Source organism: Aquila chrysaetos, chromosome 24 (assembly GCF_900496995.4).
Source record: "Aquila chrysaetos chrysaetos chromosome 24, bAquChr1.4, whole genome shotgun sequence".
NCBI lineage: Eukaryota > Metazoa > Chordata > Aves > Accipitriformes > Accipitridae > Aquila > Aquila chrysaetos.
Window position 1 is genome coordinate 7,092,434 of NC_044027.1, and position 19,115 is coordinate 7,111,548.

At 46.6% G+C, this 19,115-nt stretch overlaps 1 protein-coding gene across 2 annotated transcripts in view; it reads right to left on the reverse strand.

The window, feature by feature from the left end:
* Positions 1-12,181, reverse strand: part of IPO9 (importin 9) — a 39,885-nt gene extending 27,704 nt beyond the window's left edge. The window contains exons 1-4 of one of the 2 annotated variants that reach the window (XM_030000222.2): positions 11,986-12,181; positions 1,925-1,986; positions 1,179-1,265; positions 2-203 (exon numbers count right to left, since the gene is read on the reverse strand). In XM_030000222.2, coding sequence (XP_029856082.1) covers positions 2-203; positions 1,179-1,265; positions 1,925-1,986; positions 11,986-12,181 — 547 coding nt within the window. Of the gene's footprint in view, position 1; positions 204-1,178; positions 1,269-1,924; positions 1,987-11,985 lie in introns of those variants that run through there. The other variant, XM_041119902.1, reaches the window with a different exon arrangement.
* Between the last annotated feature and the right edge of the window lie 6,934 nt (positions 12,182-19,115).

Here is a 19,115-nt window from a genome sequence, read left to right on the forward strand (position 1 = left end):
CCTGTAAGCACTCTCATGGCTCCATGCACTGCATTCACATCTCCACTAACCAGCATCTCCATCAAGAGATTGAAAAGCTCGGGCCAGGCTTCAGGCCAGTCCCAATGGGCTATCGCTGAAACTGCATAAGCAACACTCGAACGCACTTTGCTGATTGATTCTCTCAGCCCGTTAGGTAGGAGCTCCCTAATAGCAACTTTTGCCTGTAGAGAATAACACTATTTAGCAAAACAGATCATCCCCAGTCATAAAACAATTTAATTGAAAAAGTTTTTATACCTATGACTGTATCCTGATATTGATTCAACATTGGTTTTACAAAATGAACACTCATGAGACAAAAAAACCTTGCACACTACACCCCGTAATTTTTTTTATGGAAAACTGCATGGTGTTTTAACATAGCACTCTTTTTGCACAGAGCACTTGGCCAAGCATCCAGTAAATAGCTCACAGCTGCAATTAGATAGGATGTAGATATCTACATGGAAGACATCCAGACTTAGCCGAGATAAATCCCAGCTCCGGTGTCAGGGACTATGTTTGCTTACTTTGGAAGATTTTAGTAAACAAGAACTAGTCACCCAACCCTGAAGGGACAGGAAAAAAAAGCCAGCACTTCTGGGGCTTAATTCACAAGACCTATTTCAAGCGATTATCTCTGGTGGGATGAATCGTACCCTAGATGTGAAACATGGTCCAGTCATCAGTCAAAGTGGCAAAGGGCTAGAATGTCTGGCCATTTCAGCTGTTAGATACTCCTACTGAACAGATTTTTAATGAAACCCAGCAGACCTTTAAACTGAAATTTGTCATGGGAAAACAGCCTTTAAGTCCCAAGCTAAAAAACACAAGATTTAGTAATTCTCTGAAAAAGGACTGCCAGAATCAGTTTTTGTAAAACTTACAAAGCAGCTTTCTTCTAGTCTTGCTCTTAGAGCAACAGCAACTTTATGGCTGAGCTTTTCCTACAGAAATTAGTCCAAGCTTCTGAAGTCTAGTGTTGTTTTAAGCAATTGAAAACAGATTTTTCGAAGCAGAAAACGTCAGAAAACCTTAACTGAAGCCATTAATCCTCATAATAAGCAAGGGCACTGGCACTTCTTAAACCACCTACAAAATTAATATTCTTGATGGATAAAGTGTTTTAAAGTAGACAACATGAAACCAAATCTTACCCTTTCTGTGGTCTCTGGAGGTCTAAACTTTTCTGACTGAGAACACCAGTGAGTTTCCACATACTGTTTCAAAATGACAGATGCTAGCTGTATTAGAAGAGACGTCAAGAATCAGTAACAAATCTTGCAACCATGGCAAGCGTCACCCCTGACCCATTTGCTCAGCCTCCTGTCCCACCATGCTGCTTTTAGAGGAGCAACAGGGCTTGCCAAAAATGCAAAAAATCTTTGTGAAAGGGACAAAAAAAAGCTACCGCATTAAAAAGATTAACTGATGGCCATCCATTGAGCAATGATGGCCTGTACAGCATTGACACATGGCAGTAGCTTTATTTCCTCACCTCTAAAAAAGCACAAGATATGGGCCACATGGTAACTAAAGAAATACAGAACCTAAACTTCCTTTCAAGGAGGAAAACACCCACAGAAAAAGCTGCTGCAAAGACAAGCCACACTTCTGCTTGCTGATGCCTACCATCCGCCTAGTAAGTTGTGCCCATTCCCAGTACAGTACTGTCTCAGCACCAGGTTTATTGATTCCAAAAAGCACTGTTTTCAAAAAAGGTAAGGGTATAACACCTGAATAATGTTGGAAGAGAAAGTATGACTCTAGAGAAATGTAAAATAAACTGGAGAAGCAGTAATAGAAAGCTACCTCCAATTTTTCACCTGGAAACATGAGAGAATATTTTAAAAACCAAGGAAATTACCATCAGAATTCTTTCTACAGTTCCAGGTAAACTCACCTGACGGATGGCCAGAGCTCCCTGGGGATCTACAGTCAGTTCTGCTAAATGAACACCAAATTCTGCAAGGAAAAAAAAAAAAAAAGGGTTGGTATCATAACTTTTATTCCCACACAGCAAAATTATCAAGATTTTTGGAGAAAGACATCATACCAACTGAATGACTCATATGTGGGAAGGAGAAGACAATTCCAAGACATAGCTACTCAAATGAATCATGAGCATTAATTCTCCCCTGTGCTCTCTGCACAAACTTCATTTATTTTCTCAGCATCTTATTACTTTCTCTCACGAGCAAAAAATTTTGCAACACAGGTTAATACCAAGCAAATGATTTACAACTTTTAAAAAAAAGAAATCTTATCTACAATGTAACATCATCAGTCAAGTTGCGACATGAGGGATGGATTAAGACAGAAGACTGTCAGACAGTAGTCCCTTTTCGGACAACCGTTCATCCAGAGGTGATTTGGAACCATCACTTCAGCTGTCCCAAACCACACCATAAGACAGCTCAAAACACACCAAGCACCTTCCTGAGCAAACCCTACCCAAGCACACTGACATCAGGGACTGCCTGTACAATCATTTGGGCCACAGGACCTTCTCAGCAAGAAATTTAACCAGAAAAAGCAAGAGCCTCTTTTAGTTGCCACGCAAGCTCTGTAACAAAGGCAAAATTAAAATGCTTGTACCAATTCTGTTCATAACTGAGCACAGGAAATAAAAGCAAGAGCAGCAGCTTTTCTGGTATGGTAAATCCATATGCCTCAAATTTGCTTAAAATTACCAACTTTAACTTCCAGGTAGCTGATAACTGTATTAAATACTTCATTTAATTTTGCAAGTCTGCTTAAGAAATGCATTTCTGAGGTTTTAATTCTAGAAACCGTGGAGCCGAAGGTATGCCCTGAGGTCCCACTAGCACAGCCTGACTCCTCTGGACAGGTTAAACGTGCTACCAGCATCCCTGACAAAAACATAATGAAAATTCTTCTCAAAAAGAGTTCTGCAACTCTCCTTAGCAGCATATTTCAGCGCTTCACAAATGCGGTTCTCTGAGTTTCTCCCAATATCCATCTCACTTGTAAGAGGCTTTTCTGGGTTGGGAGATAATTGCCTCTCACTTTCCTGTGCTTACATTGAACATGCCCAGCTCCTTCAACCTTTCTTCAGAGATCATGCATTTAAAAAAAGGAAAAAAAAAAAAAAAAACGCTTACCCTAGCTGCAAAAGCAGGGAGCCTCATTCCGAGATGTACTTAACATAATACTCCTCTTAACTGTACCAGTAATTATTCTTCTAGCTGTCTGCAATATTCCAGACTTGAGTATAGCATTGCATTTCAGCCACATTTTTAAAGGGTATAAATGAACCAAGAAGCCAGAATAAATGTAACGGCTTCACATAGTTGCAAGTCACTACTATGGCTATTTTGCAATCTTTAAATCTGTTTCCATATATGCATTTGATTTTTTTTCCCTTTACATACAGTACTCTGCACTTGATTTACAATATTTTGTTTCAATGATTTTAGGCCATGTCTCCAATTTTCCAACATCTTTCTAATTCTGCCCTCCAAGCCGACTGCAGTGCCATCATTGGTAAACCAGAGGTGTACTCACTACTGCAGCTACCAAGAGCTCTGCCTTAAAAGCCCCTTGGGTTTGACAATAAGCCACTGATAACTACTCTATGCACAGGTTTTCAGCAAACTGTGCAACATAAAAATATTACAAAACTGTATCTTAACTGATAAATGACCATTGTGGCAAATTCGTATCAGGAATCCTACTGAACTCAGATCATTCATACCCAGCACTTGCTTGCTTAAGCAATAAGCCAGCTCTACCATCAAACAAGAATTAGATAGATTTATCGAGAACAGATCATATAAAACAGTATTAGCTGTGTAGCATCTATTTATCCTATTATGTTATAGACACTGGCAAGCTGTTTAATGAGCTGGTCCAAGAATCTTTCCAGGCACTGAAATTACACTGATCATTGTATAGCTCACTGGCTCCTCTTTTCTCAAAGAATTGGTTTATTATTGGTTTTTTCCCAGCTGACTAGGAACTTTCTATCTTTATCATGGGTAACCGCAGTTCAAATGCATCTCTTGATAAGCGCTTCCTCCACTTATATTTTCTAGATTTAAGATATCAGAAACATCAAATCTTCTTCCCAAGATAAAGTCTGTAAAACCAAAAGATTAGAAACTTTTAATTAAGGGCCTGGCATAGGGAACATTTGGCAAACACCTTTCCTCCCAGCTCTGCTTCTCCTCTCCACTAACCTCACTATTAGTGAAATCCAGCTCTCCTCCTTCACAACCAAGCTCCATCTACCACATAACCAGTTTACGCAGCCTCTTCACCCCCAGCTTCTTGGGAGAAATTAAGCTGGACCAAACCAAAAAAACAGTACTAAACAGGGAAGAATAAACGAGCAGGCCTTTCTACTGAATCACTGCACTTCACATCCTGCCTCGTGGAAGTGGGCCAGTACTGACTGAGTCCAGCTCAGTACATCCATGCAGAGCTGGTTCAGGAGCTGCGACAGGTCCATTTTAGGTGTCTCTGCTTGGGGGCAGAGATAGGCAGCGGTGGAGGAAGAGGCCGTGGTAGCTGCTGCAGCCAACCCAGGTCAATCCACTGCCCCATGGACACCAACACTCCAAATTAAAACAACATTCAGTTTGCAGAGACCAGATCTCACAACCGCAGCAGCATCAGAAATTGAGTTCCCTTTACCCAACATCTGCCCACCCCTTGTGCATCACAGTCTTCAGCTACACAGGCGCAGACAACATTTTCCACGGGACTGGTTTTCAATAACATCATCATAAAGTAATTTGGGTTGAAAGGGACCTCAGGAGGTCATCCTGTCCAACCTCCTGCTCAAAGCAGGGTCAGCCACAAGGTCAGACGAGTGCAGAGCATGGAGGGCATCTGCAGACAGACTAGGAAGAAATACCAAGCAAGTAGCTAATGTTTAGGCATCGTTTTTACACACTACAAATGTGCTTCTTTGAGGAACTTCTTCAGCATCCATCATGATGTTCAGTGATTACTCCAAAAGCACTCTTTTTTTCAGCACACTTCTGAAACCTACAACCGTATTTTCCTCATTTCTCAGCAATGGACAGAAAGATTAAAGGCCAGTCTTCTCCAGCGTCTGTGATGGCTTTAGTTATCTCACTTTAAATCCCTTCTTCACAACTTCTCACTACACTCAACACGTCTGCAGCATTTCACAGTGCAAATAACGGCATTTGCTGCTGTGAATAACCTTTCTTCCTGAAAGACAGGTATCTCACGTGTCTCAATGTGGCCATTTCTTGTTTTGATTTCCCTGTTAAAAATTCAGTTCAATGTAAAAATGTTAACTCCTGTTAAAAATTCAGCTCAATTTATCCATTCACAGGATTTCCACCTATTTCTGCCCATCACCTACTCTACTACAATTCAAGTTACAGCCAAGAGACCACCATACAACCACATATCCTGGTCATGTTTGTAAATTCTCCAGAAACTCTCCTTCCACGCAATACTTGGTTTTTATGGCATGAAATCGTGTATTCAAGGAGGCACCCAACGCAGTACAGAAATTATTCTCAAAGCCATATGCATTAAAACATTTATGTTGGGAAGGAGTCAACCATAAGCAAAACCATGCTGAACTGGTGAAACACAAGTGATGCTACAAGTTTCATGTTACCATTGTACCTATAGCTGTTCTCCTGATACAAATGGCAGCAAACTGTACCATGCAAATATCATCTGAGAATCAATGGAGTTTTAAAGCATCAAACTAAATGCGTTGAGCCACCTACTCTGGAAGAGAAGATATTGAAAGAACATGTACGAAACCTGCAAAGCCAGTATTCAAATCTGAGATCACGTTCAAATCAAAGCATTGGTTGTCTCCTACATAGGACTAGTCTCAAACATGATGGACAAGAAACTTTAAAGAGGGTCAGCGTGCCCAGATTGACACAGGAGCCAATTTGCCAAGGTCAGCACCATCTTCACAGCCACCTGCATATCTCAGCTTCTGGCAACAAACGACCTTTGCAAAGGACTGAGCTGAAGACACCTTTTCATACACAACATGTCACAACATAAGCCACGCTGAAGACAGCCTTATAAATGCCTTGTCTACCTGCAAAAAGGACAAACAGAAACACATAACGTAGACAGGCAAAAGAAAGGCAATTCTCCAGCCTGGAGCCATTCATCTATCACCACCATGTTTCCAGAGCACAAGAGCTGATAGCTCAGAGACTTACTACCGGCATCATAAAACATCAAACTTATTATCTAACCAGGCAAACAGGTAGCAGTATTTTTCAACTGTGTAAGAAGCTGGCATTAAAACTCCTTATCAGCATGATTTAGAGGAATGTGTTACAGACACTGCTCCTCTTCACAGGGTCAAGATACAATCCCTCCTGGTGGACATGCACCTCCTTCAGAGTGACACTGTCCCTGCTCTGACATTCCTGGAGATGGCTTGGCCTCCATACATGTTCTCCAATACAGTTACAGAATTATTCTCAAGTCATATGATGTCAGCCATAGTGCACACACATATACCATCAGATGTGGTGTATGATGTTACCTGGACAGACCAGATAAAGGGGGAATGGAAACATTATCCCTACCTCACTGGGAAAAGTCAGTGGCAGAGCTGAGCCAAGTTAGATGCACGCATAGCAGCACTGCTCCACAACCTGGAGCTCTCATTTCCCCTGCCTTCCCCCTGAACAGTGTCAGGCATTGCTTTTATGTTCCATTAAAACCTAGAGACAACAAAGGTCACCAGGTGAACTTTCATCTTTCCAGAGACCAACAATAATGCATCTCCCTTCCCCAAGCTGTCCGGTGGTACCTATTCCCAGACTTTCTCAGCAGACAGAAGATGCAGAAGCAGGGAAGAGACCAAGTCACTGGGCACATGTTTGGAAGTTGCTAAAGGGTGACATGGCAGGAAGTAACTGCCACCATGTCCTTACGCCAGAGCTGATGTCCCGTATTCCTCCAGAATGGCTGTATCAAGTCAGACAGGAGACTCCTCTTGGACAGTTAGCCTGTTCCAGAGGCTCACCTCTAACTATGCATTTCTACCCATCCCCTTATACAGGCACTGGCAAGATCCACTATCAACCTGCTTCAGGGCGCTCGACTGCACCCTCACAAAAAACTGAACCATCTTGACCCGGCTAAACCCCGCATGGAGGAGAGTGGGTGCTAGCACGGGGCAGCACACAACACAAAGGAACAGCTAACTGCTGTATTGGCTTACCTGTATTACACAACCCAACCTGCAAGCAGCTTAAGAAAAGAGGTGAGGGCAGAGCAACGCTTCCCCCAACAACCCCCCTCGGAAATCTTGGCGTGAGAAATCTCCTGTAGGAGGTGTTGTATTCGACCACTGTGTTTAATGGTTCTTAATGAGCTTTTTCCTCCAGGAATGTCAAACCGTTTTTGAACCATTTCTACCTCTAACATCCAACAGCGATGAGTTCCATGTTTGCACACCAGGGGAAGGAACCTACTTCTTTCTGCTTGTTTCAGATTCATTTTCATCTGATCTTAGCGTTACGAGAAATCACAAATAATCACTCCTCACACACCTTCTCTGTCACTTACGATTTTAGAGCCTCCATCTCTGCTAACTCTTTCTCAGGCAGAAAAGCCAATGTATTCGCTCTTTCTGAGAACAGAAGCTTTTCCACACCTCCGTGAATGTCTCTGTGCTGCATTTTTACAGCTCTGCTTTATCCCTCCTGAGAGCAGCAAGTCAGTAATGCATGCGGCACTCGGACTGCAGAAGCATGAGGAATTTATGTCGCGCTTTGTTCTCTGTTCCCTCCTTAACGGTCCATTTGGCTTTCAGAGCACGGCAGAGCAGTGAATGGGTATTTTCAGGAAACTCTCCACACTGACAATGGGATTTCTTCTCCCAGTACCAACAGTTAGGACAGCTGTTACTTTTTAAGGTATCATCTGGGCTGTCTCCTCCTCCCCCAGCATTACTTTGCTGACCAACGCTGACCTACACCTACAGTGTGCACACTCAACTCACTCTTGTGGAATCATTCTGTAATTTTTGCCACCAATTCTCACTCTAGCCAGACTGAGCAGCAACTTTGCCACACCACTCTTCACTCCTTTCCACATCAATTACAGATGTGCTGAGCAGTCCAGCTTCACGGGGGATTATCTCCCTGCCATGTGAAACACGACCAGTCACTTCCACCTCTTGTCTTCAAGCTTTTAATTGGTTATTAATTCAAGAGCTGTCCACAGCAGTTTAGTTTCTTCAAAAAGTTTCAGTAAGGGAATTTTCTAAAAGCTTTTTGGCAGTCCCAGGACTCCTTGAAACAGCTCTTCTATTAAACATAGACTGACTGCCACAACAATCTCATGTGCCCTGCTCTCCTCATTCCAACCCTTGACATAATTTTAACTATTACAGGCAGTGCAAAAGCCACACTGACTCACCTGTAAAAACCCCAACATTCACCACTTTGTTCCTCACCTTAGAGCCCTCACTGAAAGCTGTCCCGTGTTTACCAACTTATATTTATCTGGTCCCTAAGTGACCTTAAGTGGCAAGTTTTACAGCACAATTCGTAGCACAGTAATATAATGTTTGAGTCCCTTTAAAACTCTTGGAGATCCGTCCTGTAGCACTTGCTGTTTAAAGTAAATTGATGAGAGAAACTGCTTCTACTCATGCTTCAACTTGATGTCAATTCTCCAACATGTCTACTGTAGAGGCCCTTTCAATGTGGCAAGTTAAGTCAACACCAGCACAAGGAATTCAGCTTTTCTGCAGCCCTATACTCCTTGAATGTACCTTGCACCCTTCAGTCACCTGGTGGCTATGAACACCTCTGAAATGCTTTCGGCTTCTGCAACATTTGAAAGCATCGTAACTTTTTATGTCTTCAAAAAGTTCTTCCTCAATTTTTGTTTGCCCTACCTTCATTTATTGTTCATTAAAAGTGACAACACTTGTGCTCTTTTCTACTGCCCTCACTTTTACTTACAGCATCTTCTTCATGGTGCTTAATGATATTACATTTTTTGTTTCTTTAAAGTACTTCTGACACACATGATCTACATTTCTTTACCTCAACAATATGGTGTTGGCAAACGCTGTATTCCTTTAGCTCCTCCTCTTGGTTTTTGCAAGTTTCTCCATCCCAGAGACAGCACAAAAAGGAGAATATAGGTTATTCCTCCTGTGCTGCCTGACTAGGACAAGAGAGGAGGAATCGCAGAAGCACAGAACAATTGAGCTGAAAGAGACCTCAGGAGGTCTCCAGTCCAACCCCTGTGATCAAAGCAGCATCAGTAGCATCAAGTCAGGTTGCTCAGAGCATTTTCTAGGCAGGTCTTAGAGATACTCGAGGACGGAAATGGCACAGTGTCTACAATCTGCTCCAAAGCTTGGTTCTCCTCACAGTGAAAAAAATTCCCCTTATATCCAGTCTGAACCCCTTGTTTCAGTTTGTGCCTGTTTCCCTTCATCCTCTCCCACACCCCAGTGTCTCAACAACCTCCTCATAGTTACCAGAAGCTGCTGCCAGATCCACCCCCAAAACCCTCTTGGCTCCATACTGGAAAATCCCTCTCCGCGCAGTGTCTCCTCACGCGGCAAGTGCTGCAGTTCCCCAGCCAACTTGATGGCCCTTTGCTGAACTCACTCCCATTTGTTGCTGTCTTTCTTGTACTGGGGGGGTGGGAGCAAAGCCGGACAAGTATTCTAGATGCGGTCTAACAAGAGCTGACTAGAGAGGGCTGATCGCTGCCTCTGATCCTGTTCACACAGCCCAGGATGCAGGTGGCCTCCAGGCCACACTGTGGGCCCTGTCCAGCTCACCAGCCACCAGGATTTCCAGGCCCTTTGCTGCAAAGCTGCTCCCCAGCCAGCCAGTGCCTCACCGCATCCCTGTGGTGGGTTCTCCTATCCCAGGTGCAGAACTTGGTATTGGTCCTTGCTGAATTTCAGGAGGTTCCTTTCAGTCCATTCCTGCAGGGCTCTCTGGACGGCAGCCCTGCCCTCAAGGACATCAACTGCCTCCCCTCCAGTTTGGTGTCACCTGCAAACTGCATGAGAGGGTATTCTGTAGCCTCCTCCAGGTCATGGGTACAGGTCCTGCAATAGACCTGTGCAGTTCTGGGACTGCAACTGCAGAAAAGTATTGGGTGACTAGGATAATTGTGAAACAATGAAAAAATAGAAGTATAGATGACTCCATTCCTCTTGCCCCTAATGTTATCCACCAGATGTAATTCTGTTGCATTCCTGGGCTCTCAAAGGGACTTAGGGACACCCATCACCTACAGCCCTCTATATTCTTTTCTGGAAATCTGTTACCCAAACCATTACACAAACTTGATTTCATTTCTTGTGGTAAGATTCAGACTGTTTCAGGAAAAAAATGTTGCCACTGAAGAGCATGCTGACTGTAGTAGCTTTGCAAGGCAAAGGCTCTATGGGTCAATGAACCTCACAGCACTTCCAGACTCGTACTACTGCAATGCTGTCGAATCGCTCATTAACACCTCCAATAGCTGCGGTGACAACACACAGATTTCCCCATAATGCATCAAGGACAACTTAACCTGAGAGTGTTACAAGCACAGGTTAAGGGACTGCACAACAAGAAACATTTTATAAAACAATCTGCCTTCCTTTCATCGCCACAGTCTCGTTCACAGAGTAACGTAATCACAACACTATTCTTGACCCAGTCATGCCCTTACACCTTCCTTCTCTTTACCATAAACTTCCTTTGATAACATTTCTGAGCTAAAGTTCAGGAGCAGAAAGACTTTAAAACACTTCTCAAAACACTTTCAGAATGGCACAATCAGACAAAGGTAAGGCAAAATCTCCAGGAGGGTCCAAGAACAGCCAGCCCATCAAGCAGCCAGGCCACAGGTACAACTCAGGGCCAAGGGCTGCAGTGCTGCATTTTCCAGGGCCCAGCTCCCACCACAGCAGACTACCTGCAATCTTCCAGTGGTTTCTACAGATTCCAGTTCTTTGGAATGGGTCATAAAATGTAAACTGAAGTGACATAAAACGTTACCATCAATAGGTTTTTAAGCGTAGCTTCCACCCATGAAAAGCAGCAAGTGCATGAACTAGCTTAGTGCCCCATAAAAAGGCCAGATGAGTAATGGAATAATGAGAGACACTGCTTGAATTTGGGGTGCTTGCTCTTTTAACCTCTGTCTTTTCAAAGCCATAGGCAGGTTGCCACCCAGCTCCGGTGTCTTGCATGTCCTTAGTTCTCTGCAACAGACAATGGAGCCCCGGAACAGGGGTTCCACACAAGGCGAGGGTACAGCTACATCCTGACCACAGACAACCTAAACCACACCAGGTACAGATGACGACCTGCAGGACGAGGGCATGCACAAGGGCACACGTGCCCAGCGGTGGAGAGGATCACTGTGGGAGTGGGGCAGGGTCTGCAGCGGGAAATCTCTCTGTGACCATCGTGTGAGCAACCCTGGAGACCTCGGCTCCGGTGGAAAGAGGTGCCCAGAGCACCAGGCCTGCCGCTTCGCCACCCCACCTCCCCCTCCAAGTCCTACCAGGAGCGAGCTCAGAGCGCTCCTCGGTCGCTCAGTTCTCACACAAAAACACGCCGTCCCACGGCCGCTCCCCACGGCCATTTCCCTCTCGTCCCACCGACCAGAGCGGTGCCTTGAAGGAACGCTGCTGCGGCTTTGCCCGGTGACCTCCGCTGCAGGCCGGAGACAGCCCTAGCGATGTCCCACCGGCGAGCCCGCAGCTGAACTCCCGAGGCGGGGCGGGGGCTGCTCTAGAGACACCGGGCACACGCCTACAGCCGGCAGGAGAGCCGCCGCCGGCCCGAGCGCTGAAGCTGGAAGTTTTGGCCGAGGCCAACACGCGGCCACGAGGCGCCGGTACCGGGAAACGCTCGGGGAGGAGCGGCGGCGGCCTTTATCCACCCGGACACCGCCATCCCGCCCCGGTCCCCTCAGCGCGGCCCGGTCCTCACTCACCCTCCGTCACCTCCAGCACCTTCACCTGCTCCTCAGCGGCGGCGCGCACCGCCTGCACCGGGCACAGGATCCCCGTCAGCGTCTCCACCAGCGCTTCCTTCAGCCCCTGCGCCACCGGCCCCGGTCCCGGCCCACTACCACCCCCGCCGCTACCGCCGCCTCCTCCGCCGCCGCCCGCGGCCGCCGCGCCCGCCATCGCCGTTTCCCCCCCCCCCCCCCCCCCCGGCTCCGCCACCGCGCGCGGGCTACGGGCCGCCGCGCGCGCCAAACGCACGGCACGCACGCAGGCGCGCGCGAGCGAGGCCGAGCGCCCCGCCTCGCAGAGAGGGCGGAGGGGAAAGGGGCGGGCTCTGCGCAGCTGCTGACAGCGCCCCCCGGCGGCTCGGAGGGATCGGTGGCTGCGGGGAGGGGGACGGCGGCAAAATGGCGGCGGCGACCGCAACCGGGGCCGGGGCCGGGGCCGAGGCAGCGCCCGGGGTCCCGCAGAGCGCCCGGAGGGGCGCTCTGCGGGACCCCGGGCGCTGCCTCGGCCCCAGGGGGGGCCCGGCGGACCCCGGAGCAGGAGCCCGAGAGGCCCCTTTGTGCTTCAGGGCTGAGCATCTCCTCAGACCCCGGGGGAAGTTCCTGTCACGGCGGGGGTCAGTCAGAGCCCGGGAAAAAGCGTTTAGACTCTTACACCGCCTTTTCCCACCTATAGCGGTGGCGAGGTCCCACCGTGAGCCTTGAGGAGCCTTCAGGAGCTGGGTGAAGCTGTTCAGGGCCTTGGGGAGGGGGGTATGCCGAAGGGCCAGATGCAGCCACCTGGGCCAAACCAGCTTAGTTCTGCTTTTAAGTGGTGCAAAGGTCACCCTTGGGCCTCAGAGGTTTCCTTGCAAAGACGTTGAGATGGTGCCACACAAAAGAGGTTTGAGTCCTTCCCGCCCCACTTCTGCATGTGATTTCTGTGCAGAAGCCATGAGGGGAACAGGTGGTGGCACTGCTTCAAGGCATCACTTTTACCAGGCACCGTGATGGTCCTCCAGCTCAGAGCAGCTTGAGCACGAGGGACAGGGCCAACCCTGTGGGCAGCTGCGCTCTCGTCCCCAGGGCAGGCAGCCTGCCTGCTACTGCAGAAGCGGCGGCTCAGGCTACAGGCATGCTGCTCCAGGGCAGAAGTGGAAGGTAAATTAAGCCTCAAGTTCTTGATTCAGGTTTGAATAGTGCTGTACATGATGCTCAGGGGAAGCAAAAGGAAGCAGGCTACTGTCACTCTGCATCAGGAACAAGGCAGCTGTAGATGGTCTCGAGCTGTGAGCAAAGCAAGAGCCACACATACGCAGGGGAGCGAAGTACTGCTCCGTTTCCATCTCTGTTATCTACAACTGTTTGTTTATTTAGGAAGTATAAGCAATTTTACAAATCATTACAAGTACCAAAAAGCAGTATTAACACATACAAAATGGGCTTCTTACACGAGGGATGGTGGTGGAGTTGCATTTTGGCACGATGCTAGCAGGTGTGAGGAAGTAGGTCCCATGCGCATGGCACTCCTGGGGATTTTTCTGACCCTGGCTATTCGGTCATTAACTGCCCTGCAGCAAGACCCCCAGGAGTAGGACAGCAATTTGTGTATAAACACAGTCCAGTACCAGGGGTGAGCCTGGGAAGCACGACAGAAACACCAGTCATGTTAAATACTCCCCATGCTGCCACTGGCTGCGTTACGCACTTCTTACTCCTTCCCTACAGGTCTCTTATGACTTAGACTCCCTCCAGCCTGGGGGAACTTCTTTTTCCAGAGAAAGCCTGTCATTATTCTGGTCACTGTGAGGGACTGTTTTCCTTGCCCACAACACTTTCTGCTTGAAAGCTACTTGAGGGTTATCGAGTGATTACCTGGTAACAGATGTGCTACCATGAGGAGTATTTGGTTTTTAGTCTTGTCCTGGTGCTATTTAACAATTAAGCATACCTCATCACTGGTGCACAAGTCTTATTCCCCTCCTAGAGACATCCTTTCCCCATCCACCCATTGCTTTTTTTGCATATTTTGTTATATTCCAAACCAGCTTTGCTGACCTCTTCCGAGCTGGAGTCCATTCCTCTGGGATAACATGTCCAGTCACGTTCTCTCCCATGACTATATTTTTAAACGTTCTTGTCAAGAGCAACACAAGCAAATGCTCCTATAAATCACGCATGTAACTTTTGCAACCTGAGTTCAAGATTTTCTCTACAAGTAGAAAGAGCAACTCGAGATACTACAGAAACACAAGGTGGGTTCAGCTCCCTGCAGCCACAGTGCGGCAGTGAGCATCCCGCTGCACACCAGCGCTGCCACCCATCCTGCAGCCCCACTGCCGCCCTGTCCCTGCCTCGCTCCAGCCCTTCCCCTCCACCAGCACAAGGGCTGGATAGCCAAACCGCTGACGGGACAGGAACCCTGCTTGGTCAGCACTAATCCACATCCCCTGCGAGAGCGGGAGCTCCTTCTTTCTGCACAGCCCTTACGCTGGCTGGAGCCCTTCCTGTGACCGCCCCAGCCCTGCCCGCGCAGCGACAGCTCTTCAGAGGATGACTTCACATCCGAAACAGGCAGTCAGTGGAGGTGGCATGAACGAGAAGCTCCTCTGTGCTTACACTAGATGCTGTCCGGTCAGCTTCAGTTAGATGAAATCAATCCAACACGACACTTAGTTATAAAAACGTCCTGCACACCATGAAGTCAGATTTTCTTCTGCAAAAGTTAGGCAAGTTGGGGTGATCAACCCCATCTTTCCCCCTAAACTGAACAGGGCCAGGGCATGGGCTCAGGCAATGCCCAGCACTCCCCGCGTCCCGTGCCAAGCCATGCTCTCCCTGGCAGTGGCAGGCAGGCTGGGGACAGCAGAGGTCATTCCCAATGGGCAGCGCAGGCACAACCAATTTAGGTTGGTATTTTTGTGGGGAGAGGGGAGAAGAGCAGACTTCAGCTGTGCCGCTCGCACCCAAAGGCAGAGATGGGGCCTTGGCACTGAACAGCATGGCCAGGGTGTGCGCACCCTCCTGTTCCTCTGGCCTGCCCCTGTCATTGCTAGTGCCAGAGAGAGTTCTCCACAAGGTGAATAAAGATTATTTTTCTCTCTTGTTCTTCCCAATCCAAAATGGCGCTTCTGCTGGAGGAACAAATACATATTTATACAGGATGTAACTTCTGCTAGCCCAGGGTCATCTGCTCATCTTTGCACTGTCCTAGTATTTTGGCTTAGTGGAAAACATAAGTGAATTCCTACTGCACCAAAATCAGCAAGGCAGGCCCAGGACTGTCACATCAGACTTTCCGTTGGCACCCTGTGCTGGCTGGCTAACATCAGAACCAACACAATGCAAGCATTTGTCATCATTTTTGTCCTTTCTTAACAATCAGAACCGTTTCCTCTGTGCTTACTAACCTTTTGCAGAAAACGAGGACACAGTTTAGGGAGAGGAGGGGTATCCCAGAGCAATGCTTGTCTAACCCATAATCCTTCTTTTTGCTCAAGTGACCGTACAACTGCTCTGAATGCTCCAACTCGTCCTTCCATGTTTGTAGAAATTACATTTATTTGAATCTTCCAGGCTTTTTCATGTTTGAATTCCCATCTGTTTTGTACATTGCACGGTCTCTTCACACGTTTTCTGCATAGATGCTTCCAGCAAAGCCAGCAAACCTAGAGCTTGCCTTTCAAATGCCATACATTTTGCCTCAAAGCCCAATAGGTTCTGATGTTCGTCTTTTCTTTTGACATGCTTTAGGGAAGAAAGTTCAGTCACCACAAAAAGATTATATTCTTAGGATGAAAAGATATTTTGTGATGAACTTGTTTCCTCCTGTGATGCTTCAACTCACGGGCAAGGCACACAAGCCCTCAAGCTCCCCTGTGGACCCCTGCCAAGGAAGACCCCACAAAGATGTGCAGCTGACATGGGACTGCTGTAACCAGCAAAAATCCTCCAAGAGAAATCAGGGCCAGCACAAGGAACAGGCACAGCATCATCCCGAATTACAAGGCATTAGCCAGGGACATGACGTGGTACATGCCTGTCTCCCACTTGGTTAAAATTTAACTCCAGGCACCAACAAGAACGTGAAATCCCAAAAGCCCAACAGACACTGAAGCTGCCCAAACACCCCACAAATACTCTCCAACATTGGTTTTGTTCTCAACAAACCCTGGGTGATAGAGATACTCTCTGAGCAAATTGCATGTTCTGTAGACAGGGAGCTACTGTTTTTACTACTTCTTATAAAATATATATATATTTTTAGATGCCCAGCTCACACAGATTTCAGGAGGCAAGCACACACACACATAAAATCTGGCCCAGTATTATGATTAAACAGCCAAGTACCTTTAAAAACATAACTTTAAGTAGTAGGATTAACAAACATTTCAGAACTTGAAAAACTGAGGTACATAAGGTACCTTCATGAAGCTGCACCTCTTTTAATTTAGGTTATGTCACTATTCCTTTTCAACCACCTTTCAGCAACCCTTCCTCTCAGCACTTGGAATTTTGGACCCAGCAGCGTATCACATCATCACACGTGCTTTTATTTTTTTCATAAAATATTTGTTCCTTCTACCCAAGATCTTTTTACTTGAACCCATTGATATAATTTTTGTCTGTCTCGAATAGAAGCTGAGTGTTGAACCTGCAGTACTATTAATCTAGTGTGACTGCTTTATCTCCTCTTCCAGACACAGGTTTTATTTTTATTGATGCTCTTCTTGGTGCAGGGCTCTTGCCTTCAGAGAGTGACATGTTTAGATCCTAGGGGAGAACTCTCAATATGCCGTGAACAAGCTCACTTCTGAAGAAAGGATAAAGCTATTTTTCAAGGCTGTGCCTCAACCCTTCTCTTGGAAAAACACATTAATTTCTAGACTCATACAAGAGTCATCTCAGCTCCTTAATGTTGCTTCCAGGTAGCTGCTAGTGTGTGTATTCTGGAGACCTTCCCTTCCTAAATCCAGTGTGAGCCGTGTAGTCATGTCCTACAAACACATCTACTACTGCAGACACACCAGCTGAAAGACTCATCATTGCTCTTCTCTTTGTTGATCTGTTGTCTGCCCTGGTAGGGATCTGGCCTACAGCTGAAGTCCCTTGCTGTAACTCTTTTCCCTGAAGCACACTAATGCTTAAACAGTCATCCACGTATCAGTCAGCTGGAACACAAAACAGCTTTTCTGTCAAGCTGTAAAATTGTTTATTGCATTGTTTCCTTGAATATATATGTATTTAGTCAGTATTAGACAACCACCCCGCCATCACATCCTTGGGTCGGGCTAACAAATGACTTGCTGAAGTCCCACAATGCACAAAGACAACATTTCAGTTCTGTTTTTCACCTCTCGGTGCTGTTGAACATGTAAACATGTGACTCCACAGCTGTAAAGGGAGCATTCCCCTTCCCTGAATCGATTGTTTGTATACCCGAATTTCAACTGTGTACAAAATATTAGGAACTGATGTGTTGTCCCTAAGAAATTACATCCTTTTCTCTATCTGGAACTCACTTTAATCCCTTAATAGCATACATTCCCATCTTCTCACCCCAGAGAAGAGGTGTCAGCATAGATCATCACCCAGAAGGTGCTGGGGAAGGGAAGGACTGTATTACTTTATGGTTTGAGACAAGAAGTTTATACCAAATCCTTGGCATGCTCTTTTCTCCACTTTGTTCCACACAATTTTGTCTTTGCTGGTGGCCAGTTGGGCTGACCACTGATCACATCAACAGTGCAATTCCAGCAGCAGTTTCTGCCTGTGGAAAATAAATGCTGTGTATGCGTTATCTGGGTGTGAGTAGAGGAAATGGATGGCACATTGGGTGGTGTAAGAAGAGCGTGAAGAAAACCAGCACCACTTTGACACCTTGGTTTAGCAAGTGTTGACACGACTGCCTAAAGTCTCTTTTGCCACCTGCAGAAGAAGCCTTGTGCAGAGATCCAAGGCTGCAGATCCACGTGGATACCTGGCCACTGCTGTGGGTCAGAGTACACAGTGACGAATCTGGTCACCATAGCTTCCAATCTTCCTCCAAAGCTGCCGACCTTTGGAGTTTGGTTCCGCAGCTCTTGGTGACTCTGGATTCAAGGCACCCCCAAAACCTGTTGGGAGTCATGAAGCTGTTTCATCCTATGTTTGCTTCTAAAATGGAGAGCCAGGGTCTAAGGGCTGCCCCGCAGACAGCTCTTCTCTCAGACGGGGGTCAGAGTGCTGGAAAGCCCAAATCAAACAATTTAGGAACTTTGCAACTAGGTCCTGGAAATGCACACCAATGGCCTCAGCACCGTGGGCTTCAGTTTAAGACCAGAAATACGTGAAACCAAACCCTTGCCTCTCCTTCAGATCAATTATCTTATTGGTGCTGTATGTGACCACAGCCGATGCAGTTGGGCATGTATTAGTCTGTTCTGATGCTCCTCATGTGGCACGAGAAAGCGCACATCAAGCAGATTAAAGGTGGTGCAACAGATACAATCCCAGCATCTGACAGATAGTACAGGGAGGCTTTAAATAAAACCAGATTCTTCAGCCTCAAATCCACAGGTAGGGTAACTAATTTGATTTTTGTCCTATTTTATGACTGAACTAATGTAGAAGCCATAAACTATTCTTATTAAATAAAAAAATAGGATCTGAGCAATCTAACAAAAAGAAATTTTAAAAACCCCAGCAGCAGAATGGGGTGGGAAGGACTTTTTTTTTTTTTTTTGGCTTGTTTTGGTTTATCCTCTGGAAATCCAGGATGGACAAGAAAAGGGATGAAAGGGATGGCTGATCCTAACAAACCCTGCTGCTGAGTGTGTTCTGCCCTCATAATTTTCTCTGATGAGTAATGTGCAAGGGATAGTCACAGAAGAGCCCACCCTGAAGCAAACAACAAATCTCTTGCTTATTTAGTCTGACAAAGTCAAACCCAACCTAATCCAGTTTGAATTATCCACATGGGGATGAAATCTAACGGGCACAGCCCCGCGGCGCAGCAGGCACCACCACCTCTGCAGCAACCTCCGGCCACCCATTCCTGAGGTCACAATTCCAGCAGGAAATAAAATGCAAATCCTTAAGCAGACATCCTGTACTGTAGGCATAGGTCACCCAGGGACTGGGTTTTCCAT